The sequence below is a fragment of the Acinonyx jubatus genome, chromosome B1, assembly GCF_027475565.1.
Source record: "Acinonyx jubatus isolate Ajub_Pintada_27869175 chromosome B1, VMU_Ajub_asm_v1.0, whole genome shotgun sequence".
NCBI classification, from domain to species: Eukaryota; Metazoa; Chordata; class Mammalia; order Carnivora; family Felidae; genus Acinonyx; species Acinonyx jubatus.
Genome location: NC_069382.1, coordinates 200,501,579 through 200,529,212, shown reverse-complemented (window position 1 = coordinate 200,529,212; position 27,634 = coordinate 200,501,579). Strand labels below are relative to the sequence as shown.

Below are 27,634 nucleotides of genomic sequence, written 5' to 3'. Positions count from 1 at the left end.
AAGCTGAGAATAAAGCTGAGATTGTAAGTTAGCATCTGGTTCCGAAAGACAAAAAAAGGCACCCATGTGTGGATGTGAAACTCAAATGATGAAGGAATGCCCTTGAAGAGGGGTGTTGGCCGAAGCCTGATGTGAGAGGTGTGGGGCCTGCTGTGGCAGACCACGAGCGGTGACTTTGTGTGCCATTTTGGTAACAGCACGAGTGTCTTTAAGTCCAGTCCTCCATTGGCTGCATCCAGCGCGGCGGAAAGGGGAGGCTTGGTGACCCAGAGGCCCCGCGTGTGGCCAAGCTGGCGAGGAGGCTGTGCTCCTGTCGGAAAGGGCAGACGTCTGTACGTGGGCAGGTCTTCTGGGTTCCTTTCTCGCTTGGTTTCTGACCTAACGCTTCTCGACCACGTTTAGCCCCTTTAGGTTGTTAAGTCCGTTTTAAGGTGGTTCTGATCAGGGAGACTTCTGTGTGCGGCCTGGTGAGGCCTCTTTCTACCTCGTGCGGGCCGTAGCGTTCCACGCTTTTAGAACCGTTACGTTCAGCCTTTAAAAATCTTTAAACAGAGAAAGTAATTGCCGAGGCCTGCTGGTTATCTTTGGAATATGAATTTAAAGGATTGTCATTAGCTGAAAGAATGGAGTCTGGCTAGAAAAGAGTCTCCACACGCTGTCAGTCTGTCACTGGCTGCTTCTTGGCTCTGAGGTTTGTCTTCCTTCCTTCCTTCTTCCCTTTTTTTGTTTTAAGAAGTATACTGGCTCCTGTGTATTTTAGGATTTTTGGTTAGGGACATTGGTGTTGATCCCTTTTCAGTTCTATTTTGCTGTTTTACCTAGCCTATTAGAAATCACCACTGACTTACTGGCCATTGATGGAAAGCCGACTACCCTTAGCAGGTGGGAAATGGCATGCACTGTATTCACCCTGTTCCTTGTACTGTCTGGGAAGACGCACACTCCCTTCCACACTCCCTTCCAGGTGCTGTCACCAGCCAGGGAGGAGGTCCCTCAGGGTCCGTCCAAGAACCTGACAGCAACTAGACAGTTACACATTAGATCCGCTTTATAACTTCTTCTGGCCTACACGGAGCTGTTGAGCTTGGGCACATAATTCTTTGGTGTACATTTTAAAGCATGCTGATCATTCAGGCACACTGTATCTTTAAGAAATGTCGGCCCGTGCAGGGGTGCGGGGGGGGCGGGGGGGGGGGAGGGCTTGCTGAGCTGCAGGTGGGAGCTTTGCTACTGTTTTCACGCTGCCCTGCCTTGCTATTGCTGTTGCCTGTAGCAGGCTGGCCCTGGCCCCTCCCCCACTGCTGAGGACACCGTTGGGACGGAGTGGGGTCGGGTCGATAGGACATTGTAGAGACTCCTCTTACGATCAGAGCCAGCCTTGAATCTGGATCTGGAGCGGCCGCCACATGGCCTGATGGCTGTGGCTGTGGCCGTGGCCGACCTGTTGGCTCTCACTGGAACCTTCTGGGGCCGTTGGACGACACAGAGGCTTCCAGGTTAGAAGGTGGGTGGGGTGTGTGTGTGTGTGTGTGTGTGTGTGTGTGTGTGTGTGTGTGTGGTGTGTGTGTTCTCGGTGACCCGGCCCAGCCCTAGAACTGAGGCGCCCCCAGGACATTGTAGTCGAGGTCATCTAGGAGGGTCGCTTTAATAAAAGTTACTCTGAACTGTAGTGTTTTAGGTGGTGAATGATTTAAAAATTATTTTAATTCCACTCTTAATATTTCACTGTGATGTTAATTTGGAGGACCTGAGATTGGTCTTTGGATTTTAAGCTCATTAACTCTGCTGAGCACAGGATATTTATCGTTTGTAAATCCAAGATGCTATGTGAAAGTACTTCTAGTTCTTTCTTCCTTTACAAAAGCGTAACGTAAACATGGAAATAATGTTGGTTTATAGAAATATATATTGTTCAAGGTCTGTAATTGTATTTCAAAAATGATGTGGAATTCGATTTGTGAAGGGATTTGTTTTGTCAAAAAATTGAAAAATCACTCTGTACCCTGCCGTCTGAGGCACAGGCCGTGCCCCCCCGCCCCCAGTCACAGCAGAGAGGACTGGGGTTCGTTAGTCCCCCTAAACGGCTACATTGTTTCCTGAAGTTGGTTCAAATATGTTCACTAGGTTACTTTGTGTTCATTAATATCATCTTGAAAAATCCCTGCTTTACTGTGGAGACAGCATTCCCTGCCCCTAAAGGAACGTATTTCTAAGGCAAATAGGCAATTTGATACTATCACATACTGAGTGGAGGGTAGAGAAAGTGTTTTCAGACTCCAGAAAACTCGGAGAAGTCAGGAACTAAGCTGCTTGGAAATCCGTGCCACAGGTGTGGCTTTGGTGGATCGGGAAGCGACGGGAAAGTTGTTGACAGTCCGTGTCCGTTCAGTTACTACATTTCTCTTTTTCCAAATGCATCCTATTGGATATGGAATAGACCGTAGATGTCGTAGACTGAGATTTGGGACCGTGTTGGGACCATTCGGGTGAAGGTGTCGCTTTCACAAACGGCATCTCCGAGTAAGTACCGTCACCTGGTGCCCGTGGAGGCGGAGCCCTGCACCCGGAGTAGAGGCTGGCGCGGTGCCCGCGTACTTTGCTCCTCTTGTGGGTGGTCTGCCGAGCGGAGAGCCGGTGGATCCCTCCGACTGTGCTAGTGGTCGTTGGGTCGCTGGGAAGGGGTTCGCTGGGCCGAAGGTCGCAATCTCCCGCATCTGTGTCACGGACTGTAATATTGTAAGGTCTGTATTCTGTATGTGTATCTTAGACCCCAATCAGGAAACAAGCCTCATGTGTGTCTTAACATTTATATTTCCATTCAAAATATGTATTCAGTGTTTATTTCCTCAAAACAGACTTTGTTAATTTAGGAAATATCTCCAAGTGGAAACGTGCTAACTTTTTCTGTAAATCTTAAATAAAAGGTGCTGTTCCTTTCTTCGACCCAGGACTGGTCTGTGTTTTCTGTCTTTCTCTCCATGCATTTTTCCTTTTGTTTTTGTTTTTTTTTTTTTGTTTTTTCTTTTTTTCTTTTTTTTGTAAAGCTTTAAATTTGTTCCGACCACATTGAAGGGAAGAATGTGGGTTGGTGGGCAGGGCACTGGGCTCGCTTTCCCTGAGCCCCTGTTGAAGGCCCTTTCTCTGGGCCTCGGTTCCTCGTCAGACGGGTCAGCCTTGGGCTGCCCTTTGACCGGGGCCCCGAGGTGTGGCTGGTGTTCCCAAAGCCCCGGGCTCCCCAGCACCCCTAGCGTCTCAGACCCCGCCCATCTGTGACTCCGAATACGATGGACATGTTAAAATTGGGGTTTGAACGCAGAGGGTTTTTTTGTTTTTTTTTTTTTTATCAAGTTGCCTTCTTTCTGGATGTTGATGATAAAGGAGTGTAAATGTGCTGAGCTGATAGGGAGGGGCACCATCTGGCCAGCCTGGGGGGCAGGGGAGACCTACTACTGTGTGAGACCCCCATGACTTAGTGTACGTTCATGCCGCTGTTTCCGTCTTCCTGGAAAAGGTGAGGAACTGGAGTGTAAAGGCGGCTTCCTCCTGAGACTGTGTTACTGTGGGAGGGGTCAGCATAGAGGAGCAAGGGCGGAGAGCTGGGCCCGACCTCTTGCCCCCCCCCCCCCCCCCCCCCCGCCAACCGATGCACACACCAGCCAGAGGCAGCGTGTCCCTCAAAGACCAGCCCGCTAACACCAGCTCTAAGTGTTTTGGGGTGTTTTGTTCCCTGTAATTTCATCGAGCTAAGTCTGGAGGAAGTTAATTGATAAGACTACAGAATTAGGTGGGTTGGCTGGTGGGGTTTGTTCTGTTTTGTTTAATTGTGGCCCGATTTTAATTTCTAGCTTTGTAGTCATTGGTAAACGGCAGGCCTATATATAACATAATTACTTGTCGTGGTTATCAAGGTATACAGGAAATGTAGTTTATACTTCTGCTGTGCTGAAAAACTCAGTATTCAACATTCCATTTACCTAACGTCAAATAAATGCTAAATGTGCTTTTAGGTGTTTTTTTTTTCTTTTTCAGTTTCAATTTGGTATAGAAGAATGTTTTCGTACTAAAGATTTGATTTCTATTTAGGGGTTTCTTGCTGCTCAAATGAGGGCAAGACGTTGCATACAGGGATGAGAGGGAGGCTTTAGCCTGGTCTCCTTGATCCCTGATAACGAAGGGGGATGAAATACGACCGGGATGGGGCGGGGGCGGGGGGGGGGGGGGCTTTTGTTTGCTCCACGATTGCCATGTTTTCTCCCAGGGCTTTCTCTTGGGCTCACGCGTCACCAGAGCCGGCAGGTTTGACCTTGCCTTCGCCCGCTTACCCGTCCGGGGACCACGGGCGGCAGGCAGAGGGCAAGTCGGGACGGCCCGTTAGTCGCGGCCCACTGCGTGTGCTGGCGGCTTCCAGGAGCGGCCGGGCCCGCCGTGCGGAGGCTCCCCTCCTGCCCCTTGCTCTGGCTCTTCTGGAAAGTCACTGGGTGCTGATCTGCTTCTCTTACTGTGAAAAGCTGGGCCGTAAGCGACTGGGCGACAGAGGTCAAGATTCCCAGTCCCGGGCCCGTCCCAGGTCACCTGCTGGGGCACGTGGGGTTTTCACCAGTTCCTTCCTTGGTCAGGATGGCAGGAACGCGAAGACACGTGCCTCTGTGCCCCTTCTGCCCGCGCGGAGAGGGCGAGTCCGCTTCTGAGCCTCCGCACAGTTACAGTTCGGTTGACCCGCTGCGCCCTCCCAGGAAACCGCGGGCACCGGGCCTTTGCGGCCAGCAGCTGGCAGTCGGGCCGCAGCCAAGCAGGAGTCGGGCCGCCTCCGCCCGCACTGGTGACCTGTGCTGCCTCCTTCGCCCCCAGGTGTCGGACGGCCCGGGAGACGAGCCCGCCGAGTCCCCGTACGAGAGCGCCGACGAGACCCAGACCGAAGCGTCCGTCTCCTCCAAGAAGTCTGAGCGGGGCGTGGCCGCCAAAAAGGAGTACGTGTGTCAGGTGAGGGGTCGGCCGCCGCTTGCTTTTGTCCTTGACCCGGGCCCGGGCCCGCACTCGCACCGGCGGTCACACGGGCTTCTGTTGTGAGGGCGCCGGGCCGCGGGGGGACCCGGGACCGAGCGCCCCGGCCGGGCTCGGGTGTCCGCGTGAGGCTGTTTCGTGTCACCGCCGTGTGGCGACGTGTGGCGCACACGTGTTCCGAACGTGCGAAGTCGGGCATGGACGGAGGAGGCAGGGGAGCCGTGGGCGGGCCGGGGGGGGGGGGGGGCGGCGGGGGGCGGGGAGGGGGTCGCCCGGGCTCAGCCTGGCCAGCACCGGCGTCCTCAGTCCTCAGTCCTCGCCTCCGCCCCGCCCCGCAGCTGTGCGAGAAGCCGGGCAGCCTCCTGCTGTGCGAGGGGCCCTGCTGCGGAGCCTTCCACCTCGCCTGCCTCGGGCTGGCCCGGAGACCCGAAGGGAGGTTCACCTGCAGCGAGTGCGCCTCAGGCAAGTTCCGCGGCCCCCCCCCCCCCCCCCCTACCGGCCCACCTGCCTCCGCGCTTCGCGGGCCTGGCCCCCCCCCCCCCCCCCCCCGCCGGCGGGTGCGCGCCTCCCCTCGGCGTCCCCACGGTTTGCTCTCTCCAGCGTGACGCGCTCCCCTCGGTGGCCGTACCGAGAGGTAGAGCGGCGTAAGGTAACCGGCAGAGTGACGGAACGGGCTGTCCTGAGCCCCGCGCTGGGAGGCGGCCGGCGTGGGTGCCCCGGTGTCAGAGGGCCCGGCGTTACCAGTACAGGTGAGCTGGCCGGTCAGTCCCAGGACATGGACGTTCACGGGAACGTGGGCTTCCATAGACACGCGGCGCGGACCTGAACTCCGGGGTCAACGGCAAGGACGTGCCCGTCCCCGAGCGGCCATGGCTTCCTTCTGCCGCACCGCTTGCTTCGCCAGCGCACTCTGGGGGCTGCTGGGAAGAGGGGCCGCTCAGATGCGGCCCCTCCTGTCCACGCGCAGCCCCGAGGGCCTCCTGGCTCTCGTGGGCGCGTGTCCTAGGTTAGGAAGACACGTGGAGTCTTCCCGAGTCCCTCCAGTCCCAAGCCAAGGCCATCCGATGTGACGGCACCTCGCCTCTGCTGCCTGTGGTTGGTTCTAAGTGGAAGGTTCGCTGTACTGTACTTGGTTGATGGCTCAGGAGGGAGAGCAAAAGCTTTCCTTCGGAGGAATGCCTGCTCTCCGGCTTCCCGCTAATTCGAGGGGGTGTCCCCACCTCAGCCGCCTCCTGCTCAGACTTCCTTGTCCTCCGGGGAAGCTGGAGCCCATCTCACGGCAAGGTAACGGCCCTGATGGTGGGACCGTTTTCTGAAGCGTGCTCGGACCGGGCACCGAGGTCCGAAGAGAGCCGGAGGCCTCGGCAGCACGGGCCGCCCCTGACGGGGCTGCTGGAGTTCGGTGGCTCAGGGACGACAGTTTAATTCTTGTTCCCTGCCCCTCTTTAACCGTCTGCTAGGGATTCACTCGTGTTTCGTGTGTAAGGAGAGCAAGACCGACGTCAGGCGCTGCGTCGTGTCACAGTGCGGGAAGTTCTACCACGAAGCCTGTGTGAGGAAGTACCCTCTGACCGTGTTCGAGAGCCGAGGCTTCCGCTGCCCCCTGCACAGCTGCGTGACCTGCCACGCGTCCAACCCTTCCAACCCCAGGCCGTCGAAAGGTACGGGCGCTCACAGGAGGCAGGCGCGGTGGCTGAAAGGTCTGTCCCCAAAGGCCTTCGGTTTTTCTTTGGAGTGGTGGTTGTCTTTCTGTTACTGACTCGACACTGGCTAGCAGGGTTTTTCTCGAGAAGTCGGTAAGAGGATCCGCCCTGCCGTGCCTTCTTCCTGCCCTCCGTGTCCTCCCGGAGCCTCCACTTTAGGAGGGGGGGGCCTGTGAACCATTCTGATAGGTTCTGTTTGTTCCAGTTTTTAATTTTTAAAAAAATTTTAAATTTATTTTTAAGAGAGAGAGCATGAGCAGGGGAGGGGCGGAGAGAGAGAGAGAGAGAGAGAGAGAGAGAGACAGTCTGAAGCAGGCTCCAGGCTCGGAGCTGTCAGCACAGAGCCCGACGCGGGGCTCGAACTCACGAACCGCGAGACCATGACCTGAGCTGTAGCCAGATGCTTAACTGACTGAGCCTCCCAGGTGCCCGTATGTTTGTTCCAGTTTTAGTGCTTCTTTGTATATGAGAAAAATGTCCTATTCATCTGTTCATTTAGAGGCAGAGAAAGTGAGGCTGGGGGGGGAGGGGGAGAGGGAGTCTCAGGCAGGCTCCGTGCTTGATCTCACGATCGATCGTGACGTGACCTGAGCTGAAAGCAAGGGAGTCGGACATTTAACCGACTGAGCGACCCAGGCGCCCTGAGGAAGGTACTTTAACATCAAGTCGTATCTGCCTTATTTCGCGTTAGGTGTGTGGGATTGAGGACGGTGGGCTATCTGTACTTCTGACACCGGTGGTTCTCAGCCGTGGCGATGTTGCTCGCCAGGAACACTGGGCCACGTCTGGGGAGACCTTGGGGGGGGGGCGCAGATTGGCACCCAGTGGGTAGAGGCTGGAGCCGTTGCGAGACGCACTACAGGCCCCACGGGCTGGTGGTGCCTGGGTTTATCAGCCCTGCTTGACCTTATTTAAGAATGTGGCGGGGCGCCTGGGGGGCTCAGCGGGTTGAGCGTCCCACTTCCGCTCATGTCACGATCTCGCAGTTCGTGGGTTCGAGCCCCGCGTCGGGTTCTGTGCTGACAGCTCGGAGCCTGGAGCCTGTCTCCCCCTCTGTCTCTGCCCCTCCCCTCACTCGTGCTTCGTCTATCTCTCAAAAATAAATAAACTTTTATTTAAAAAGAAAAAAGAGGGGCGCCTGGGTGGCACAGTCGGTTAAGCGTCCGACTTCAGCCAGGTCACGATCTCGCGGTCCGGGAGTTCGAGCCCCGCGTCGGGCTCTGGGCTGATGGCTCAGAGCCTGGAGCCTGTTTCCGATTCTGTGTCTCCCTCTCTCTCTGCCTCTCCCCCGTTCATGCTCTGTCTCTCTCTGTCCCAAAAATAAATAAACGTTGAAAAAAAAAATTAAAAAAATAAATAAATAAATAAAAGAAAAAAGAGAGAGAGAGAATAAGGCATTTTAAGTGATTGACTATTCTCTTGATGGTTTTGAAGCACCTTTGCCTGGGGGAGATGTGTTTTTGTAACATCTATTAAGTGTTCTTTCCATCCTGGTTACTGCTTTCGTCGAATACTCCCGAGTTTATTTCAGCGTGAATTTTCTAAACGCGTGGGGGGCTCGGTCGCCTCTCGCCGCCCTGCTCGCTGTCGGGCCTTCAGCGCGTGTCTCTGCCCCCAGGGAAAATGATGCGGTGCGTCCGCTGCCCCGTCGCCTACCACGGAGGGGACGCTTGTCTGGCGGCCGGCTGCTCCGTGATCGCTTCCCACAGCATCATCTGCACAAGCCATTTCACTGCCCGCAAGGGGAAGAGGCATCACGCTCACGTGAACGTGAGCTGGTGTTTCGTGTGCTCCAAAGGTGAGGGCTGGCGCCACGGCGGGCGGCCAGGGCGGGCTGCTTCTCTGGGCTCCCTCGCGCACAGCTCTCGCAGGTAACCCCTGCGTGGGGCCTCCGCGCCCGCCCTGCTCCGGGTGGGGACGCCCCCGATGTCTCCCAAGTGCTCCCGTGCCGGTGTGCGCCGTGACGTTTCTGAACTCACGGAGGCCGGCGCACCGCCGGAGGGCGAGTTCTCCGTGATGCCAATAAAACGGGCTTGTTTCGTTGCGCCCCGACGGCCGGCCGTGGTTAGGCTCGCGTCGTGGAGCGAGGGGCGGGGTGGCTGCGGGTCGGGAAGGGCCAGTGTGAGCCGCTCGCCCTCCCTTGCAGGGGGAAGCCTGCTGTGCTGTGAGTCCTGCCCGGCGGCCTTCCACCCCGACTGCCTGAGCATCGAGATGCCCGACGGCAGCTGGTTCTGCAACGAGTGCCGAGCCGGGAAGAAGCTGCACTTCCAGGACGTCGTCTGGGTTAAACTGGGGAACTACAGGTGTGAGGACCGGAACCCTGTCTGCCTCCTTGTTCACTGTGTTCTTTTCACTTTGCAGGACTGAAAGCGCTGAATGACTGTCACTCTGTCTGAAGAGTCTGTGAACCCTGTTTTTAATATTTATAATAGATGGTGGCCGGCAGAAGTTTGCCATCCCAAAAATGTTCCCCCAAATATTCAGAAAATGAAGCACGAGATTGGAGAATTCCCTGTGTTTTTCTTTGGGTCTAAAGATTATTACTGGACGCATCAGGCGCGAGTGTTCCCGTACATGGAGGGGGACCGGGGCAGCCGCTACCAGGGGGTCAGAGGGATCGGAAGAGTCTTCAAAAACGGTACGGACATTTCCAGACGGAGCGAAACCGCACTCTCGGGTACCTTCTGCTAACCCTGATTTTTGTTGTTTGAAAGTTTGGTTTCTGTAGAGAACACCAGGCTAAGCATTCTAGCCGTGCTTTAAATTAGGAAAACGTAGGTTTGCAGACTGATTTGTTGAGGCACAGGATAAGATGTACTCCCGAGTAACGTTGACAGCATTGGTTTGGGATTAATTTCACTCACATGCATTGGAAGCTCTATTTTTATTTAAAAAAATTTTTTTAAGTTTATTTTGAGAGAGTGAGCGGGGGAGGGGCAGAGAGCAGACAATCCCAAGCAGGCTCTGCAACGTCAGTGTGGAGCCCGACGCAGGGCTCGATCCCACGACCCCGAGACCATAACCTGAGCAGAAAGCAAGAGTCGGTCTCTTGACCGACTGAGCCCCCCTGGTGCCCCGCAGTGGAAGTTACTTAGAAGAAGTTATTCCAGTGCTGGTTTACAGAGATGTCTTCTGCCTTGCCTGTTATGTAAGATAGAAATGTGGAGAAGACTTTGCCGCCGCCTAGACCGGGTGCCCCGGGAAGGGCCAGGTGTGGGTAGGTAGACAGGTGCCCCGCTCTCTGATTCCACAGCCAGGGTGACTGACGGGATGGGAATGCCACCGCCTGACTGGAGGAGGTGGCATTTACTCGGGGCCGAGAGCGAGTGGGACAGAAGGGGGACTTGGCGTGCGTTCGGCTCGTCCTAGTCCACGGAGGGCGGGCGCATTGCGGCCGGTGGCACATGGGGGTGGCTGGGTGGGCTGTGCTGACAGACCGGCGTCTTGTCTCCTGTGGGCCTCATGTACAGCGGGCAGCAAAGGTCTGATGAGAAAGATTTTCAAAACTCGTAATGAGATGACAGATGTTGAAACTGAGACTTAACGTGCTGCAGTCCGCTGGCGGGTCGTGAGGTCAGACTTGAGTCCTGGGGGTCAGGGTGGCCCCAGCACGCAGGGCGTCCTCCGCCCTCGCTCGAGCCCGGTGCCACCCCCGCCCCCTCCCAGAGGACGTGTCCTCCCGGGAGGATGTTAGATCCCCGTGGGCAGTGAGAGCTGGAGCATCACCCTCCCAGAGAAACCCGCCCTGGGCCTTCCTGGTGGCAGGTGGCACAGCACAGCGCCTCCCAGGCCTCCTCGGCCCGGCGCTCTCTGAGCATCTTGGGTGGAAAACCCTCGCGGCATTTAAAGCACCCGCCCTGAACAGCGTGCACACCCCAGAGCCTCCCGGACACTGGTAACCGCACTTGGCGGGACACGGAGGCTTGCGTCGGCCGTTTAGACGCAGAGCCTGTAGGTGGAGGTGTGAATTTACTAAACCTCTTACTCACGCTCACGTTTCGTGGACTTTTCAGCACTGCAGGAAGCTGAAGCTCGTTTTCGTGAAATCAAACTTCAAAGGGAAGCCAGAGAAACACAGGAGAGTGAGCGCAAGCCCCCGCCGTACAAGCACATTAAGGTGACGGGGGTGGGGGGCCGGGTCAGGGGTCACTGCGGGGACCGTGGGTGGGCCCTCCGGCCGCGGTGGGTAAGAGGGCTGCCGTGAGCAAGCATCTGTCTGCAGCCCCCGTGTGGACCGCTGCCTGAGGTCACGGGCAGAGAGCAGGTGCAGCCACTGCCCAGCGTGTGTCCTTTGTGGGGGGCGGGGAGGGCGTGCAGGCAGGGCTGGGGGGGGGGGGGTCTCCGCGGTTTTGGGTTTTGCCCTCGTGTGAGGCTCCAGCCGGGAGCCCGTGAGGCACGGGGGTGGTGGTGGGCACGCCGTCGTCACCCGGCGCTGGGGACGAGCTTGGATGAGAGGTGGCCAGCCCGGGCCGGTGCTCGGCTGGAACGTGGCTTGGTCAGCCGGAGCCCTGGAGACAAAGCGATGTTCCCGCCGTAGAGGGTGTGGATGCCGCACAAGGACTGCGGGGGTGGCCGTGCTGCCTCCGGCGAGCCCGGCAGTCCTGGCAGGGAACCTGGGTCCCCACGTCCCCACGGGGTGGGAGGGAGAGAGGTCCAGGAGCTCCTCACAGCCACGCTGGGTGAGCCGATGTCACCGTGTCCTGCCGCCTGGGGCCTGGCAGCCTCTCAACACAGTGTGTCAGGTGCCTTCTGGCCGCTCAAGGCCGCGTCTTTGCTCCTCAGATCCGGGCGGCGCGCCGTGTGTGCGTGTGCAGGTGACACGTTCTCTGGGGCTAGTGTTTCCTCAGGGATGACTTCGTGGAAATGGAGCTCCTGGGTCAAACAGCTTGGGACCTGAGGGCTCCTGAGGCGGGTTTTCAGATCGCGCTTCTGTGTTTCGCTGTCGCGGCCCAGCAGTGAGGAGGCCTTTGTTCCGCCACGTTTCCCCTCGCCTTACTGGCCTCTGCTTCAGTCCCTCTTCCCCTCTGTCTGTGGCTTTGTGGTCGGGTTGCTCTTGTGCTGTCACCGTGAACCGCGAGTTTGCCAGGGCAGAGCCTCCCTGGTCACCTGCCTGCGGGTCCCCGGCTACAGGGACCCTGCCCCGTGCTCAGCACGTGCTTGTGCGCCTGTCTTCCGGCAGCCTGGCGGGGCAAGCGTGGACGAGGGACGTGAAGTGACGGGGGGTGGGGGGGGGGACCGGCGGGAGGCCAGGGTGCTTGCTCTCTCATCTGACGCGCCCCCGTGTCCCCGGCAGGTGAACAAGCCCTATGGGAAAGTCCAGATCCACACGGCCGACATCTCTGAGATCCCCAAGTGCAACTGTAAGCCCACCGACGAGAACCCCTGCGGCTTCGACTCGGAGTGTCTGAACCGGATGCTGATGTTCGAGTGCCACCCGCAGGTGTGCCCCGCGGGCGAGTACTGCCAGAATCAGTGTTTCACCAAGCGCCAGTACCCCGAGACCAAGATCATCAAGACCGACGGCAAAGGGTGGGGCCTGGTCGCCAAGCGGGACATCAGAAAGGTGTGTGCCGAGCCCCTTTCCTTGCTTGCAAGAAATCCTGGGCCGGCTGGCGGTTTACGCTTGGATATGCTTAGTACGCTTTTGCACGCACGTAAGAACGGGGTTTTTAAGAAGTCTGAGTTACTACGGTTGAATGTCGTAAAACGTTACGTGCGTGCTGTCTAGCAAAGTAAAACTCAGCAGGCCCCTGACTTGGCCTCCACTTGGCATTTTGGTGGTTGCTCTATGACAGGAAAGACTGTGAAGGAGCCCTGCCCTGGATGGGCGGCCGTTCCGTCCGGGGCAGCGCGGGACCAGGTCGTCCGTCAAGGCCACAGGCCACACACGGCCTGCCCATGTCCTAGGCTGGGCAGCCGGAAGTAGAGAGGCAGCCGGAATTGGCTTATGAGGCCAGGCTGTGGCCTGGGGGGCGGCGGCGGCCTCAGACCCCAGGTCTGATTCAGGGCCGATCCCGGGCGAGAGCAGCGGCTCTGAAACGCGCACGGCCCCTGCGGGTCTGGTTCCACTGCCCGCCTCGGCGGCCAGTTCCTCCAGGCTCTCGCCGTGTAGACTCTGCTAGGGAAGGCGAGCCGTGGCAGCCGGCCGTGTGGAGCTCGGGGTGCGCCGCCAGGGTGCCCAGAGGCAGTTGCTGCAGGAAGCGAGAGTTAGGGTGCCGCTTTGGGAAGGACGCTCGGGTGAACTGTTCCCTGACGGCCGAGAATGGAGTCGTTGAGGTAGACCTGAACTTCCAGGGACTTGGGAAGACGCGCCCCGGACCGCATCGTGACGCGCGCGCGGTGCCGGCTCCGGGCGCTTCGGGCGCGGGCTCCTCCACCCGGACCCCGTTGTTCACCACGGTCACGGTCTGCTGTTCCGCCTTCCAGGGAGAGTTCGTGAATGAGTACGTCGGTGAGCTGATTGACGAGGAGGAGTGCATGGCGAGGATCAAACACGCACACGAGAACGACATCACACACTTCTACATGCTCACCATAGACAAGGTAGTGCTGCCAGCTCCCCACGGGCCGTGTGCTGCGCTGTGCCCCGGGGCCACAGGCCTGTCTGTGGTCCTGTCCGCGTGGCCCGGTCTTCAGACATTTATGCGTTTTCTCCTGAGGGGCACGGCGTCTTCCGGCAGCTGCCTGAGGGCCTGTCTGCGTGAGGGCGTCCTGGGGCCGCGTGCGTCCGCTGGTGCGTGCACAAAGTACCAAACAGGCCGGACCGAGGGTCGGTGAAAAGAGGAGAAAAGATGAGGAGAATTACACGTTTTCGGCCACACAGCCCAGGTGTGCAGTTTGCAGGATACGTCGGCCAGAGGGACCGATGTCCTCGGGGCAGGGGCCATACTGCCCGTTTGCCGGTGGGGGTGAACGGAAGAAGGTGCATCCGGGACGCTCACGGGTTGGCTCCCGCCCACCAGGACGGCCCTTCCCGGGTGTGTGCGCGGAGGGCCGCTCTGACCCCAGGGGCGGCCTCTGTGGTGCCCGAGCGCCGTGCGTGGGGAAGGCAGTCACGAGGCTCGTGTTTGCTGCTCGGCCTTGAGGCCGTCGTCCAGCAGGAGCGGGTGGCTACCGCGAAGGATGGCCGGAAACGAGGTAGAAGATGATCACGCACCAGGTTAGGATGGTCCCAGGGACCTCGCAGGGTCGTCCCCAGGGAGGCCGCGGCCCCACCACGAGGAGACGAGGCAGATGCCGCGGTCCGTGTGCGCTTCCTGCCGGGACCCTAGACCCTGGGGCTGGGATGCCGGACGGGACTCCCTGGAGACCGTGCGGGAGACCCCACTCTGGACACGGTGCCGTCCCTGACGGCTAAGTGTCTGCACAGGGAGCTCCTCGGGAGGACAGCGTTGACGTGTCCGAGGAACTCACTGGCAGAGGGTGAGGGAAGGAGCGTGTGCGCGGGCACCTCTGCGGGCTAGGTGACGAGGAGAAAGCAAACGTGCGAAAGTGTCAGTAGGCGGCGTGTCCGGGTGAGAGGTGCGGGTGTTGGCCGCAGCATTCCGTTTTTCTTCCTGTAAGTTCGAAATCGCTCAAGGTGAAGGAATTGGTTAGAAAGGTGAGGGTCCTGCACTAGAGGGGGGCGGAGCTCCTCCCTGGGCCCGTTGGGGGGCACAGTACATCCGGAGCTCCTGCTGGAGGCGGGTCCGGCAGACCCCACAGGCTGGCAAACAGGGGTCCCGTGGTACAAGAACACCCAGCCGTGGATGGGGGAGGACCGACTGCCCACAACACGTGTGTAGGGTGGCAGGTGAGGGGCAGAGAGCCCGCTTCTCAGAAGCAGGGGCGAGCGCGTGCAGCCTCCGGGGGCCAACCCTCGTGTGGGGACCACTGCCAAGGCCTGCTCGGAGGCCTGGCGGGCAGCTGGAGCTGAGGCACCCGTGTAGACCCCTCAGAGGGCTGTAGTCCTAGGCAAGGGGCCCGTACGCTTGGCCCCGAGGGTAGCGGATTTAGGCTTCCCGCTGCCACCCCCCCTCCCTTTTAGACGGTAGTGGTGAGGGAGGTTGTTTTATTAGAAGTTTAACACTTGAAACGCGTGTCTTACCAGGTTTTGGAGTCAAAATGTAAACCACTCGTGTGTTGTAAGAAATGCCAGTTTCGTCATTTAACACACACATTGGTCCCTGAAATTGCTGAACCCTAATAATTCACTTAGGCTCCCTGACTGAAGAGAAGATAAAGCCAAAGACCCACGAGAGAGAAACAACTCATACCTCACGTCACGTCCTTGCCATAAAAAGAGTGCAAGTCCCACTTCAGCGCTTACGGGGCCGTGGAACAAGATGTCCTTAAGCAGGACCTTCACAAAGTCTCAGCTTTTGGTGAGAGCCAGAAGTAGTAAGACTGAAGTCTGGCACCAAGTCTTAAGTGAGCGTGTGAGAAACGGCCGAAGCCATTAAAGGAGACGTGGCGATCACGCCTCACACTGAGAGCTAACACGCAGTCGTCGCGATGAGCCCAGAAGGCGGCTGAGGAGACGCTGGGCAGCCACAGGGCAAATGGCTGGAGCGGAAGCCGGGACCAGAGAGGCTGTCGGCCGTGGCACGGGAAGGGAAGATGAAAACTTTGTCGGAGAGGCCGGGAGACGCAGAAGGCAGACATGTTCAGATGCTCCAGAAGGAAAGACAAGAGAATGGGGGAAGGGTCATGTGGCAAAAGGATTTTCTAGAATCTGATGGAAACTGACCCAAGTTTTGAATAGCATAACTAAAAATAAACGTATACCTAGAGATGCTATTAAAAAAAAAAACACCCAAACGTAGCAAAGACATGTAGCAGGGACACCAGAGACTGAAAGTGGCAGAGAGAGGAGCACGTTCCAGGAGCGACAGCCAGACAGTCAGACTCCTCCACGTGTGACCCACGGCCAGAAGACACGGCACAGAGTGGCAGGTGGTAGCCCCCGCTCCACAATCGAGCACCACCGAGGAAGCGGAGTGAGCTTCAGAAGTGACCTGCGAGACGCAAGCAGGTGTGGTGTGCATGCGAATCCATAGTGGGCACACCTGTACGGGTCTGGCCGCCTGGCACCGTGGGAACCACGGTGGTGATTGCTGGGCAGGAGGGGCTGTGGTGTCAGGGGCAGGGCAGGCTGACGGCCCCAGAGGGGTTAGAAGTGGTGGCACGGAGCCATTGCGAGCTGCTTGTTTTGTGTGGATGCGGGGGTGAGGTCTCACCAACTTTCCACTTTGGCAAAGTATACATGTTAAAGCTACACTGAAAATTACTAAATGAATAGAAACAGAAGGTGTGACTTCCAAGTCGTCGACTGAGTGGAAAGGAGCATGAGGAAAGTAGACAGTGAGGTAGGAGGGAGGTAAAAAGAGAAAAGAGGGTAATTAGAAAGCATGGGTTTAGCTCAGCTGGTTGTGTGTCCAACTCGTGATTTCAGCTCAGGTCATGATCCCAGAGTTGTGGGTTCAAGCCCTGCATCAGGCTCCACAATGAACGTGGAGGCTGTTTGGGCCTCTGTCTCTGTCTCTCTGTCTCTGTCTCTCTCTCTCTCTGTCTCTCCTTCTACTCATCTCCTCTGTTTTTTCTCTCTTAAAAACAAAAAACCATGCACGGGACACAAAAATACACATGTGGCAATGATCACAATAAATGTAAATGGCTTAATTTATAAGACTAAGGTTTAGACTGGCTAAAATACAGGAACCTGATTTAAAAAAAAATTTTTTTTTTAACGTTTATTTTTGAGACAGCATGAACGGGGGGAGGGCCAGAGAGACAGGGAGACACAGAATCTGAAGCAGGCTCCAGGCTCTGAGCTGTCAGCACAGAGCCCGACGCGGGGCTGGAACTCACAGAGCGCGAGATCATGACCTGAGCCGAAGTCGGTCGGACGCTTAACCGACTGAGCCACCCAGGCGCCCCAGGAATCTGATCTGAAGCTCTGTGACTTATGTATTAAGAATGAACTAGAGGGGTGCCTGGCCGGCTCAGTCTGTGGAGTACGGGCCTCTCTGATCTCGGGGTCATGAGTTCAAGCCCCATGTTGGGTGTGGAGATTACTTTAAAAAATTAAACAAAGAAAGCAGAAAGCTTGTAAGTGTACTAGAAAATTAAAAACTTAGTAAAGGCTAGTGCAGAGAAGGCTGTTCGTAGTACATTAGCATCAGATAAGGTAGACTTTGAACAGCCACAGCAGCCAAGGAGGAGGCCTTAGTAGGGTCCTCACTCCCCTGCTTACTGGGTGCAGTTGTGGGGGTGGAGGAGACCCAGGAACTCAATGCGTATCTAACAGCTTGGAGAGATCTTAAAAGAAGGTCAATGAAGAAAACGGGAGACAGGAGTGGACCCACGGTACAGCAACAGGAACCTGTAAACATTAAAATGCATGTAGGACTGTGGTAGGAGAGGGTGGCTGCTCGCTCCCAGAGCAACAGCAACAAAAAGTATATGGAGTACGTCTTCGGTGGGGCTGGGGACAGACAGGCCATCAGCCTGGAAGTGCCTTTGTCAGAAGAGACGGAGAGCCGTCTGCAGGTGGCACCTGCTGGGCAGCAGCACTGAGTCTCGGAAGGGGGCAGCGGAGACGGGAGGTGTGGGGGCTCCTGGGAGGCAGGAGTGACGGGCTTGGGAAGGGCCGTCTTCCGAGAGAGACAGAGAAGGTGCCCGAGACAGAGCACGTGGCGCACACTCCCTGAGTCCAGCTGCTGTGGAGCCCCGGCGCCCTCTGAGCGGGGTGGTGAAGGGACCACAGAAGCCGCCTGTGGTGGAGAGAAGCCACTGGGACGGCTGCTGTCACAAAGCACTGGACTTGAGAGAGTGAGGAGTCAGAGGCGGCCAGACGGCAGGCAGAGCTGAGTCGGGAACGCAGGGGGCGTGGGGTGGAACAGGAGGAGACCGGCATCTCCCAGCAGAAGCTTCAGCTGCCCGGAGCGCGTGGGAGTGCGGGGCAGACGTGGGACAGACGCGGGGACTGAGCAGGACGCGGTGGGGAGAGAGCGGGGAAGGACGAGACCAGCACAACACAGGGCACAGGCCGAGGACAGTCTCTGCGTGACCGCGGGCGCTCCGGACACCGGAAGGAGGTGAAGACGGTGCTGTGTTTCCGGGAAATCCATCCAGAATGGCCAGCGTAGTAAATATTGTATCAAAATTATGGGTGTGACAAAACCCTCTGGTAGCCAGACGAAGACACTGAATTGCGTACCAGGGAAGAGAATGAGGCCGGCTTGCCAGCTGTGGACACAGAGCTCCGCGCCTGAGCACAGAGGGTCAGCTCCCACATGGTGTTCAGGAGAAGAGAGGGCCAGAGACTAGAGACCCTGCGGCCAGCTGAGCGGTTCGTCAGGGGCAGCGGCTACAGGGTAAGAGGCTCGAGTGTGAGGCGCGGAGCCAGGAGACTGTCCGGGAGCACAGCGTGCTTGGGGTATCGTGCCCAACACAGGGAAGGGCAGCCCAGGTCACCTCTGGTGGGAGCCGGGGATCGGAGCCGGTAACTCCCGGAGGGAGACCGAAGGTGGCCGAGCGGTGCTGGCGAGGTGGGGTCACTGAGGCCATGGTGGCAGACCCGTGGGTGCCACACACGGCTGGAGATGCCGGGCTGCTTATAAAGGGTGGTCGGGAGGACAAAACTCCAAATTGCCAACAGGACAGGAAAATTGTAACGAAGTCCGCATTACCTCGCGGTGAAAGGCAGGCCTGCATGCAAACAGAACAGGCTGGTAGGTTAGACTTGTGCACGGCGTATCGTCCTATCTGTAAACAGGGAATTGAATTAACTCACCTGTTTAAAGATTCCCCAAGTGGTCCGTAAAGCAAAGCCTGCTTCTCTGCTGTCCATAGAAAGAAAGATTCTGAAAGCTGGAGTGTAAAGTCGTGTGCGGGGCAGGCGGCCCCTGTCAGGTGAGGTCGGACTCCGGCCCCACCACGTCCGGGGGCTCAAAGGAAGGCCTCGATGGCGGCAAGGACCCCTTCGTGCAGAGCGCGTGCCCGGCGCCACATCCCTCGTGCGGCAACAGGGAGGCCAGGAGAGGCTGGGGGAGCCGGTCTGCCATGCGTCCGCCTCCGAGGCAGAGGGAGGGGCCCTGGACAGACAGACAGAAAGAAAGAAAGAACACGGTTAATGAGGGAACTGAAGTCAACGCACAACTTTAGCAGTTAGCAAACAGCACAAGTAAAAAGCCACGTCCGCCCCCCCTCCCCCACCCCAAGGGCAGATCCCAGGCCCAGCCCAGTGATGGGGCAGAGGGAGCGGGCTTGGGGCCCACAGGAGGGGAGGGTGCGCCCCTGAGAAGCACCCCCCCCCCCGCCCCCCGGGAGTGCAGGGGCCTTCACAGCCCAGGACTGACAGACACAGGAAGGCACACCACTGTCACCTTAACGAGTGCCGCGGAATCCTCTGAGGCTGTGTAAGCCCCGCTCCCTGAACACTCGGAAACCGGGAAAAGAAGGGAGTTTCTTCCAGTTTGGTGAAGCTGTGAAAATCTGTCCCAGACTCTCGGCCTGAGACGGCTCAGGAAGGAGACAAGATGCTGTGGCTGCTGCTCCTGACCCCGGACACGGCGGCATGGGGGAAGGCTCATGGACGACCTGCACACCGGCGTCAGGTCCCCCACACACACTCGGAAACACTGGTGACAGCTCTCCGCGGGACACGTGAGAGGACATGAATGCACGAGACACGGCTCCGTTTCTGGTTGAGAGGAAATGTCGTCACAATGTGCGTCTTCCCAAACGTCAATTTGCCATGATCTCCACGCGAATATTAACAATTTAAAGTAAACGTCGGGGCGCCTGGGTGGATCCGTCGGTTAAGCGTCCGACTTCGGCTCAGGTCATGATCTCACAGCTCGTGGGTTCGAGCCCCGCGTCGGGCTCTGTGCTGACAGCTCGGAGCCTGGAGCCTGCATCGGATTCTGTGTCGCCCTCTCTCTCTGCACCCGCAGAGCACTCTGTCTCTCTCTCTCAAAAATAAATACAAACGTTAAAAAAAAATTATAAAAGTAAATGTCGATGGGCCATCTAGAGCCCACGCAGACGGCGAAGCCTGCAGGACTGAACGGCGCTCACTCACGCTCTGTGGCGTTCCCGTGAACGGTGTGGCCCAGTCTCAGCGGCAAGTGACGGGGCGGCAGACGACAGACCTCTGGGCAATGGTGCCTCCTCACTGCACTCACAAGAGGAGATCTTCCAGATGCTGTAAGGAGCCAGGAAACACCGGAGGTCTCTTGTGTAACTTAGGGGTTAGAGAAGGCTGTGCGAGGCTAGTCGAAGACCCTGAACGCATAAAGTGAAGGATTAACAAAATCAGTTGTGTAAAACTGGGCAAGTTTTGAGCGAGAAAAGGTACCATCAAGTTAAAAATCGAGTGTCGTCCTAGGAGAAAGATTTGACACGTAGTTACCAAGGGTCTGGTATCCAGAATATATACACACGTGCGCGCGCACACACACACACATATAGGGAGGGAGCTGCAGATCACCAGGTCGCCCAGGGATGCTGGCCCTCAGCCCTCAGCCAGGAAGTGCACCCTGGAGCCCTGGGGCCGGTGACGCCGTGGAAGCTGTGGGGCCAGGGCCTCCACCGCTGTGGGAAGGAACACTGTGTGGGCCGTGAAAGGCCCCTATGCGGAGGGAAAGGGCACACTGCAGAGCAAGCCCGTTCTGATCGCATTTCTGTATTGAAAGGAACACCTGGTGTGGGTGTAGATCGTGTATTTGCACATTTGTTCACCCCATTCACACAGAGCTTTGCACAAACTCGTGACCACAGTGCTGTATGTGCCTGATCTTAAGTGCCCTCCTCCCCCGTGCATCTCTTACCTCGGCTGCCCCCCCTCACGGGGCAGGGACCTCCAGCCGCACCGTCCCGTTGCTGGACGGTGATGGCGTGTGCACGAGTGCTGCGTTGCGGGCTTGGCCCCAGAGCAGGGCCACGGCGTGCACATATTTGTGGTTTTTCGCCAGCGCCGGCTGCTTTAATCAAACCCGTTCCTGCGGTCACCGAGTGCGTCCGGTTCCGTTGTCCTTTTCACCTGCGTTTCCTCCACTGCTTGGCAGTATGGACACCTTCCCAAAGTGCCTGCGCGTCTGGGTCAGATCTTCGGGAATCGTGTGGTTATATCCTTTGCTCCTTTGGAACCGGGGTCCTGTCGTTTGTGTCCGTCGATGTGAGTCCCTGGCGGCTGTCAGTGGTGACACCTTCCTGTCCCTCCTGGCTTGTCTGTCACCTGCTGGCTGGTGGGGGGAAGCGCCTGCCGGCTGCCCCGTCCTCACCGGGACTCGCTGGGGCTTGGTCCTCGCCACGTGGTCCTGACCTGCCCTCCGTGAGTGAGAGAAACAGAGAACTGGTTTGGGGGCGTCCTGTCCGAGTGGACACAGGAGACCACGGTTTCCAGTACAACATCGTCGGCCAGTGGGAGAGACGGTGAAAATTCCCTTTAAGAAGGGCATAATGGCTAAGGGTCACCCCCGCGTTTAGATGCGACTTGAAACTTGAGTTGTACCTTACAGGACCGGATAATTGATGCTGGCCCCAAAGGAAACTACTCCCGGTTCATGAATCACAGCTGCCAGCCCAACTGTGAGACGCTCAAGTGGACGGTGAACGGGGACACTCGCGTGGGCCTGTTTGCCGTGTGCGACATCCCCGCAGGTACGACATATCCGCGGGCTCCCCCGAGGCCGTGACGCCGGTGTGGACGTGAGCGAGTAGGAGTGTGTGTTGTGGGCCTGACGAACGCGTTTCCAGGGTGGCCGCGTGTCTCTTCTCCCCTAGGGACGGAGCTGACCTTTAACTACAACCTCGACTGTTTGGGTAACGAGAAGACAGTCTGTCGGTGTGGGGCCTCCAACTGCAGCGGGTTCCTTGGGGACAGACCAAAGGTAAGGTCACGGATGCCAGCCTTTCTGACGTCTGCGGACATGTCCGTCCCTTCTTCCGGGCTGGCGGGTAGCTTTGGCGGGCAGGAGGGGTCCCTGCAGGGTGTGGGCGGCAGGGCTCCTATGGCTCACGCGGCCGGAAGTCTGCAGCCAGAGCGCCGTCCGGGCCTCGCTCTGTCTGGAGGCTCTGCTGGCTTCTGGCAGTTTCCAGTCGGCCTTGGCGTTCCTTGGCTGGTGGACGCGTTACTCCCGTCTCTGCCCTGATCTGCACAGGGCCTTCTCCCTGTCTCTGTGTCCCTTCCTCTCCTCGTGAGGATGCCAGTCATTCTGGGTTAAGGGCCCGCCCTGCCCCAGTAGCACCTCATCCTAACGTATTACATCCGCATCAACACCGTTTCCAAGGAGCATCCCGTTCTGAGATTCCGGGCAGGTCATGAATTTGGGGCCCGCTTACCTGCCTGCCTAGGCCCCCAAACACGGGGGGATCACGGGCATCTGGCCCGGAGTTGGGCTGTCCATGGGGGTCTGCCGCTTCAGCCGAGGGCATGATTTTGTTTCTCTCGCTCACAGTGCGGTTCTTACTGGAAAGAGCGAGGGGCGCATCCCGTGGGGGCGGGGCCGCTCCGGGCCTGTGCGTCCCGCCCACAGATTCGGGAGGCGCCGACAGCTGCTACTGCAGAGGCTCTTGGCAAAGCTGGTCCTCCTCGCTGTGCTCAGTGGTCACCCGTGGGGCAGAACAGGCGTGTGTGTGTGGGATGAGCCCCACCCCCCCGAGGCACACGCCTGGTCCCCGCTCGGTCTTCTCCAGGCGAAAGCGTCTGCAGAGTCCCCAGAGATGCACGCACCTGCACCACGGCTCTTGTGCTCCCTCTTTGTGGTTCCTTTTGTTACTGCTTTGGTCCACGCATGTCTCGTAAACAAAGCGCGTTTGTTTCTCACTTTAGACCTCGACGTCCCTTTCTTCAGAGGAAAAGGGCAAAAAGAGCAAGAAAAGAACGAGGAGGCGGAGAACCAGAGGCGAAGGGAAGAAGGAGTCCGAGGATGAGTGTTTCCGCTGTGGGGACGGCGGCCAGCTGGTGCTGTGTGACCGCAAATCCTGCACCAAGGCCTACCACCTGTCGTGCCTGGGCCTGGGCAAGCGGCCCTTCGGTGGGTGAGCGGGCCCCCCCGGCGGCCTTTGGGGGTCCCTGTCGATGGCTCTCCTCTCCCGGTCACAGACTCGGTGGGTGACTCAGGTAGCGAGGCCCGGCCCAGGGAGGTCCGTGCGTGGAGTCAGGGTCTGCGGCGGGCACGGCCGTGGAGCCCCTCGGACCACCCGGAGCGGGGCTTGGGCCAAGGTCACGCGAGTGGCTGCCGAGCCAGGGCTGCCGGCGTGGGAGGGGGGCCGGGCTCCGGGCGCAGAGCTCTGCCCAGCCTTGGGTGTCGTAGGAAGGGGGCCCCCGGAGCCAGCCTGGGACGCGCAGGGCCGGGAGGGGGACACGGGGCGGGCTCCGCCTTGTTCTCAACAGCCTCGCTCTGGAGGGATGACGGGTGAGGGTGTGACATGTTAACTTGTCCAGAAGCGAAACAGATCCTCATGCAAACCAAAATCTATACAAAGGGAAGTCAAACACGTTTGATCGTAAAAGAAAACAGATCGTGTGCAAAAGATGACAGAACGAGACTTTCTGGACAGACGCGAGAGGGAAGTGTGCAGGTGACGGGGTGGTGACCCCACTGAGCAGCAAGCTGGTGCAGATTAACGCCGGAAAGATCAAATCCCCAGTAGAAAGCCGGTCCAGGCCACGGCGAGGTCACAGAGAAGCCGGAGTGCCAGCGGGGCCCGGGGGTGGGCCGCGTCCCCCGCCGGGCCGGCCCGCCTGGCCTCTGCTCCTCTCCACGTCAGCTGGGGAGGAGCGGTGTCGTCTCTGTTCGTCTCACCGGACAGTCCACGCAAACGCTAGAAGTTGTTGATGCTTCCGCCGCTCCGGCTCACGTTTCGTGTTTCGTTGCAGGGAAGTGGGAATGTCCTTGGCACCACTGTGACGTGTGTGGCCGACCTTCCACGTCATTCTGCCACTTCTGCCCCAACTCATTCTGCAAGGAGCACCAGGACGGGGCGGCCCTCGGCTCCACGCGGGACGGGCGGCCATGCTGCTGCGAGCATGACCTGGGGGCCGTGTCGGCCCGGAGCGCCCAGACTGGGAAACCCTTTCCGGAACCCAGCAAGTCCAAGGGGAAGAGGAAGAGAAGGAGGTGCTGGCGGAGGGTCACGGAAGGCAAATAGCGCCAGGCAGTGGCTTGGCCGGCTCCGGGAGGGGGGTGGGGGGAGGGCCGCGGGGGGGGGGAGGGGAGGAGGGGGGGGTCCTGGCCCAGAGGACCCAGCTCGAAGCCGCTATGACAGCCGTGTAGGCCTCCTGGGAGGGAGTGCCTGTCCACCACTGAGCCATCCTCGGCAGCGCCCGCTGCGTCTGCACTGATGACCCGTCTGAGCCGCGAGGTTCAGAAGGTTCCAGGACAAACAAGCCTTACTACACAGCATTACAGCTACACTTGAATTTCTGAGAATGTCAAGGTTCCCTCCCACTCTATTTTTGTAGGTTAAAGTTATAATTGAAAATTAATTGGCATATGAAATGTTTTTATCTCACCTGAAATGTAGAGGGTAGTATTTTTCTAAAGGCTCACTATGATCTCTTTGATCTTAACCAAGTCACTTGGCCAGCTCACCTGCCTTCGTCACTCAGTAGAGACCAGGGCGGGGCCCGGGCAAGGACTCAGACCCTGGATTCCTTGGAAACCATGATTTTGATCATTATTTTGCTCTTCTGAAACAGCTGTATGATTTTGGGGTTTTTTTGTACTAATGTGAAATTTTTCCTCAAAATGCTTCTTTTCCATCCTAGTGAGGAGCCGGCCCCAGGAGTGGTGATAGTGACAGTGTTGTAAGCTGTCCCGTAGTTTTTTCTGTCGTGGATTTGGACTGAATGGCGCCACCCCGTGGGCCTTGCAAGCGTGGGGCCTCTCGGAGCGGCCTCCCCGGCCCAGGCCAGGTCTGGCGCATCTCACCTGGGCCTGTCCCTGAACGCACTAGGTTCTTACCAACATTTGGGGGAAGACTTTGTATATTTTTTTCATTGGGCTTTTCTTTACCAGTTTCTGGCTTTTATTCTCAATATATTTTTGCTAAACTTGTTTTCACAAATTACCACCGACTGAAACGTGTATTTACTGATGCGGCCCTGAATTCTCCCAGGGAAAGGGGCCAACTCGGTGGGGGTGCGGCCCCGCGGTGAGTTTGTGTGAAGCGCCGAGTTCACAGAAATGGTTCTGTCGGGGCTTTGTGCGCCCGCGGCCCGGCAGGGGACAGTCCCGGCAGCAGGGCACAGCCAGGTGCTCCCCACCCTGGGGACCCAGAGCACGTGGGAGATCGGGCTTTTCCGAAAATCGTTCTTTCGGGGTCTGAGGAGAGACGCAGAGTCTAGGACCGTTGCACCTACTTGCTAGTCTCCCGTCACCCCTGGGGGTCTGTTCATAGAAAACGGGAGTTGTGCTGGTCACACGCGCCCAGCCAGGACGCCACCGCCAGGCACTCGTGCTGGGGGCCCGAGGCGCCATCTCTGGGCGTCGGGCCTGGAACTTCTCTGTGAGACGTCACTAACTTTTACTCCTTACGAGGCCTGGCCACACCATGGGAGGAGCTCCTGGGAGCACGAAGGTCTCTTCTCTTTGGAAGTTTCTCTTGACCCTGGGGAGTCCGGAGCACCAAGGGCGGGGGTCCCGGACGCCAGGCAGCCAAGTGCGCCCCGTGGGGCCCGCAGCCTCCATGCTGACGATGGGAGGGAAGGGAACGGAATACTCAGCAGCAGATGCTTGTTTCTGGTCCATTCTTCTTAAAACAACCGAAGGAGAACAGAGACGTACACACGTCCCTTGTTGAAAACTCCCGAGGTCTCTCCTGTTTCTCTTCCATCATTGCCTCTGCCTCGTGCAACTGCAGGACATGCTTGGACCCGGACCCCCCGTTTAACTTCTTCTCCGTGGTTTGGTGACGTGAGCTCTTGGGGGCAGCGGTCTCTGCCGGGCTCGGACCACGGGGAAGAGTCTGCTTCGGGTGTGAGGCTCCATGGTGCCGACGGGGCCTCGCTCGCTATGAACAGGGTCTCGCCCAGGCGTCCTCTGCCCTCCTCCTATCGTGATCCTGGAGGAAGGAGCCATCTGCGGCCACGAAGGAGACACGAGAGCTTGGTTGTCAGTGGACCCCTCCTGCGTGTGGCTTAGGTGACCTCTGGAAATGCACTTGCTCAGTGGGACCCGGGGAACTGTGGGGTGTTTCCGCGTAGAACTCGTTTCTCTCAAATCGCCCCAAGAAAATACTGGATTGGTTTACAGATTTATGCTCCTTCTTCCCCAAACAACCTGGACGGTTGTTCCCACGACGAGCCCAGCAGCGTTCCCATGCCCTGGCGCTCCGGCTCGGGGCCGGAGGGATGCCCGAGGCCTGCGGGCTCCGCTCTTCATGGCCCAGGGCCTTGGGTGCAGCCTCGCCCCTTGCTTCTCCTCTCCCACCAGAGTCAGATCATCAGACTGGCTTTGCAGCGCACTTTGGGGAGCAGATTAACTTATTTTTGTACTTGACAGTAGTAAAATCTTGTGAGTTTTAAGTCACTTTTGATATTTTCAAATTCTACGATCTGAAGGAAATGCTGGAGAAATTATTTTAAATATGGTTATCCTCTTTCCAAAAACTTAAAACGAATGAGCAAATAACACTAACTTTGAAAATCTCTAGAAAACTGGTTTACGAATCCGAGTACAACAAGGCTGAGGCGCGGCGGCTGAGCTCGAAGGGCCTTCCTGCCAGGGCTTTGCTCTGAATCTGAGGGAGAGCTCGTTTTGCTGGGGGGGAGGTGGGGGGGGTGATTCGGTCTTTATGAATGTCAGCTTCACCCCTTTGTCACCAATGTGAAGCAGAAACAAAACGAAACCGCCCCAACACCTCCGGATCCCTCAGCGTCAGAACGACTGGTGCTGTGCCCGTGGCCTGAGAAGTCTCGCCCTCCCGTGCCAACACTGGCCTCCGGGGACCTGGGCGCCTCGCACACCGCACGGGGCACAAGGACACGTCCGCTCTGGCAGTCAGGAAGTAGGACCACTGTGGGGACCGGAGTGGCACAGTGACCCTGTTTGCCCCGGTCGGTAAGGAACCGCGTGGACAGCCCGCCTCCCTTGCTTCCTGGGCCTCACTCGCACTCAGGTCTGCGCGTCTGACGCCTTTGAAATTCTTATCTTGACATAAAAACCACAGTGTGTATCGTGCCCATCTTCCAGAACTACCTGGTTTCCAGGAATTAAAGATAAGCCTGTTTTGAGGGAAGTTAACGCAAAGGACTGTTGCCAAATTCTCGATATCCTCTGAGCAGCACAGTGTTGGATGTTAGTCACTAGAGGGAAATGCTGTCGCAGGCGTCGTGCTGTCCAGCGAACCCTGTTGAGATGTGAAATGCCCTGTCAGAAATTAAATATGAATTTAAATGTGCCTGTTGGTGTCTACGCTTCATACAGAATGAGGTCAGGCTCCTCATAGGAACACTCGGTGCTATCACCGGTTTCGCTAGACTTAAAAACTTGAACTTCCTGCGGGGGGGGGGGGGGGGGGGGGCGGGGGGCGGGGCGGCTAGAAGGAACTGTAGACTCGGGAACCGCCAGTCGGGAGAATAGCATTTAAAGTGGGAAGCTGTGTTTGGAAAACTGTATGTGAGTATTTTTGTATTAAAAACTTTTTAAAGGCTTTTTTTCTTAAACTTATTTTATATGGGATTGCATTTTGAAGTTCTGGGCTTTTTCCCACTTTTCCGCTTACTTTGCGTGGTCATTCCGAGGCTGCTGGCACAGCCCCGCCTGCCCTCCCTCGGGAAGGGCTCTGTCCTCAGACTGTCGCTCCACCGCTCACTTGCCCTGGTAGAAGCTGACCGTGGCCTCGGAGGGATAGCAAACACCACAAACAGTAAGTGTAGCTCTCCTTTCGGAAAAATGCACCCCCCACCCCCCCCCCCGCTTTTTTAAACACTCTGATGA

General features: G+C 57.8%; 1 protein-coding gene, 1 long non-coding RNA gene and 1 other non-coding gene across 9 annotated transcripts in view; 2 read left to right on the top strand and 1 right to left on the bottom strand.

Moving 5' to 3' along the window:
• NSD2 (nuclear receptor binding SET domain protein 2) overlaps positions 1-24,764 on the top strand; it is an 88,011-nt gene extending 63,247 nt beyond the window's left edge. For 2 of the 7 annotated variants that reach the window (XM_053217715.1, XM_053217716.1), the window contains exons 10-22: positions 4,849-4,980; positions 5,340-5,463; positions 6,462-6,662; positions 8,323-8,502; positions 8,851-9,007; positions 9,137-9,342; positions 10,718-10,821; positions 11,998-12,267; positions 13,131-13,247; positions 21,209-21,350; positions 21,474-21,580; positions 22,522-22,726; positions 23,572-24,764. In XM_053217715.1, the coding sequence (XP_053073690.1) occupies positions 4,849-4,980; positions 5,340-5,463; positions 6,462-6,662; positions 8,323-8,502; positions 8,851-9,007; positions 9,137-9,342; positions 10,718-10,821; positions 11,998-12,267; positions 13,131-13,247; positions 21,209-21,350; positions 21,474-21,580; positions 22,522-22,726; positions 23,572-23,843 (2,217 nt within the window). In that variant the 3' untranslated portion in view covers positions 23,844-24,764. Of the gene's footprint in view, positions 1-4,848; positions 4,981-5,339; positions 5,464-6,461; positions 6,663-8,322; positions 8,503-8,850; positions 9,008-9,136; positions 9,343-10,717; positions 10,856-11,997; positions 12,268-13,130; positions 13,248-13,363; positions 13,550-21,208; positions 21,351-21,473; positions 21,581-22,521; positions 22,727-23,571 lie in introns of those variants that run through there. The other 5 variants (XM_053217717.1, XM_027065344.2, XR_008296463.1 and 2 more) reach the window with 5 other exon arrangements.
• LOC128314600 (uncharacterized) lies at positions 19,608-27,413 on the bottom strand. The gene is made up of 2 exons (XR_008296465.1): positions 26,894-27,413; positions 19,608-26,262 (listed from the first exon to the last, which is right to left on the bottom strand). It is a non-coding gene; the product is annotated as an uncharacterized LOC128314600 (long non-coding RNA).
• LOC113600971 (small Cajal body-specific RNA 23) lies at positions 20,974-21,100 on the top strand. The gene has a single exon (XR_003422098.1). It is a non-coding gene; the product is annotated as a small Cajal body-specific RNA 23 (non-coding RNA).
• Positions 27,414-27,634: the final 221 nt, after the last annotated feature.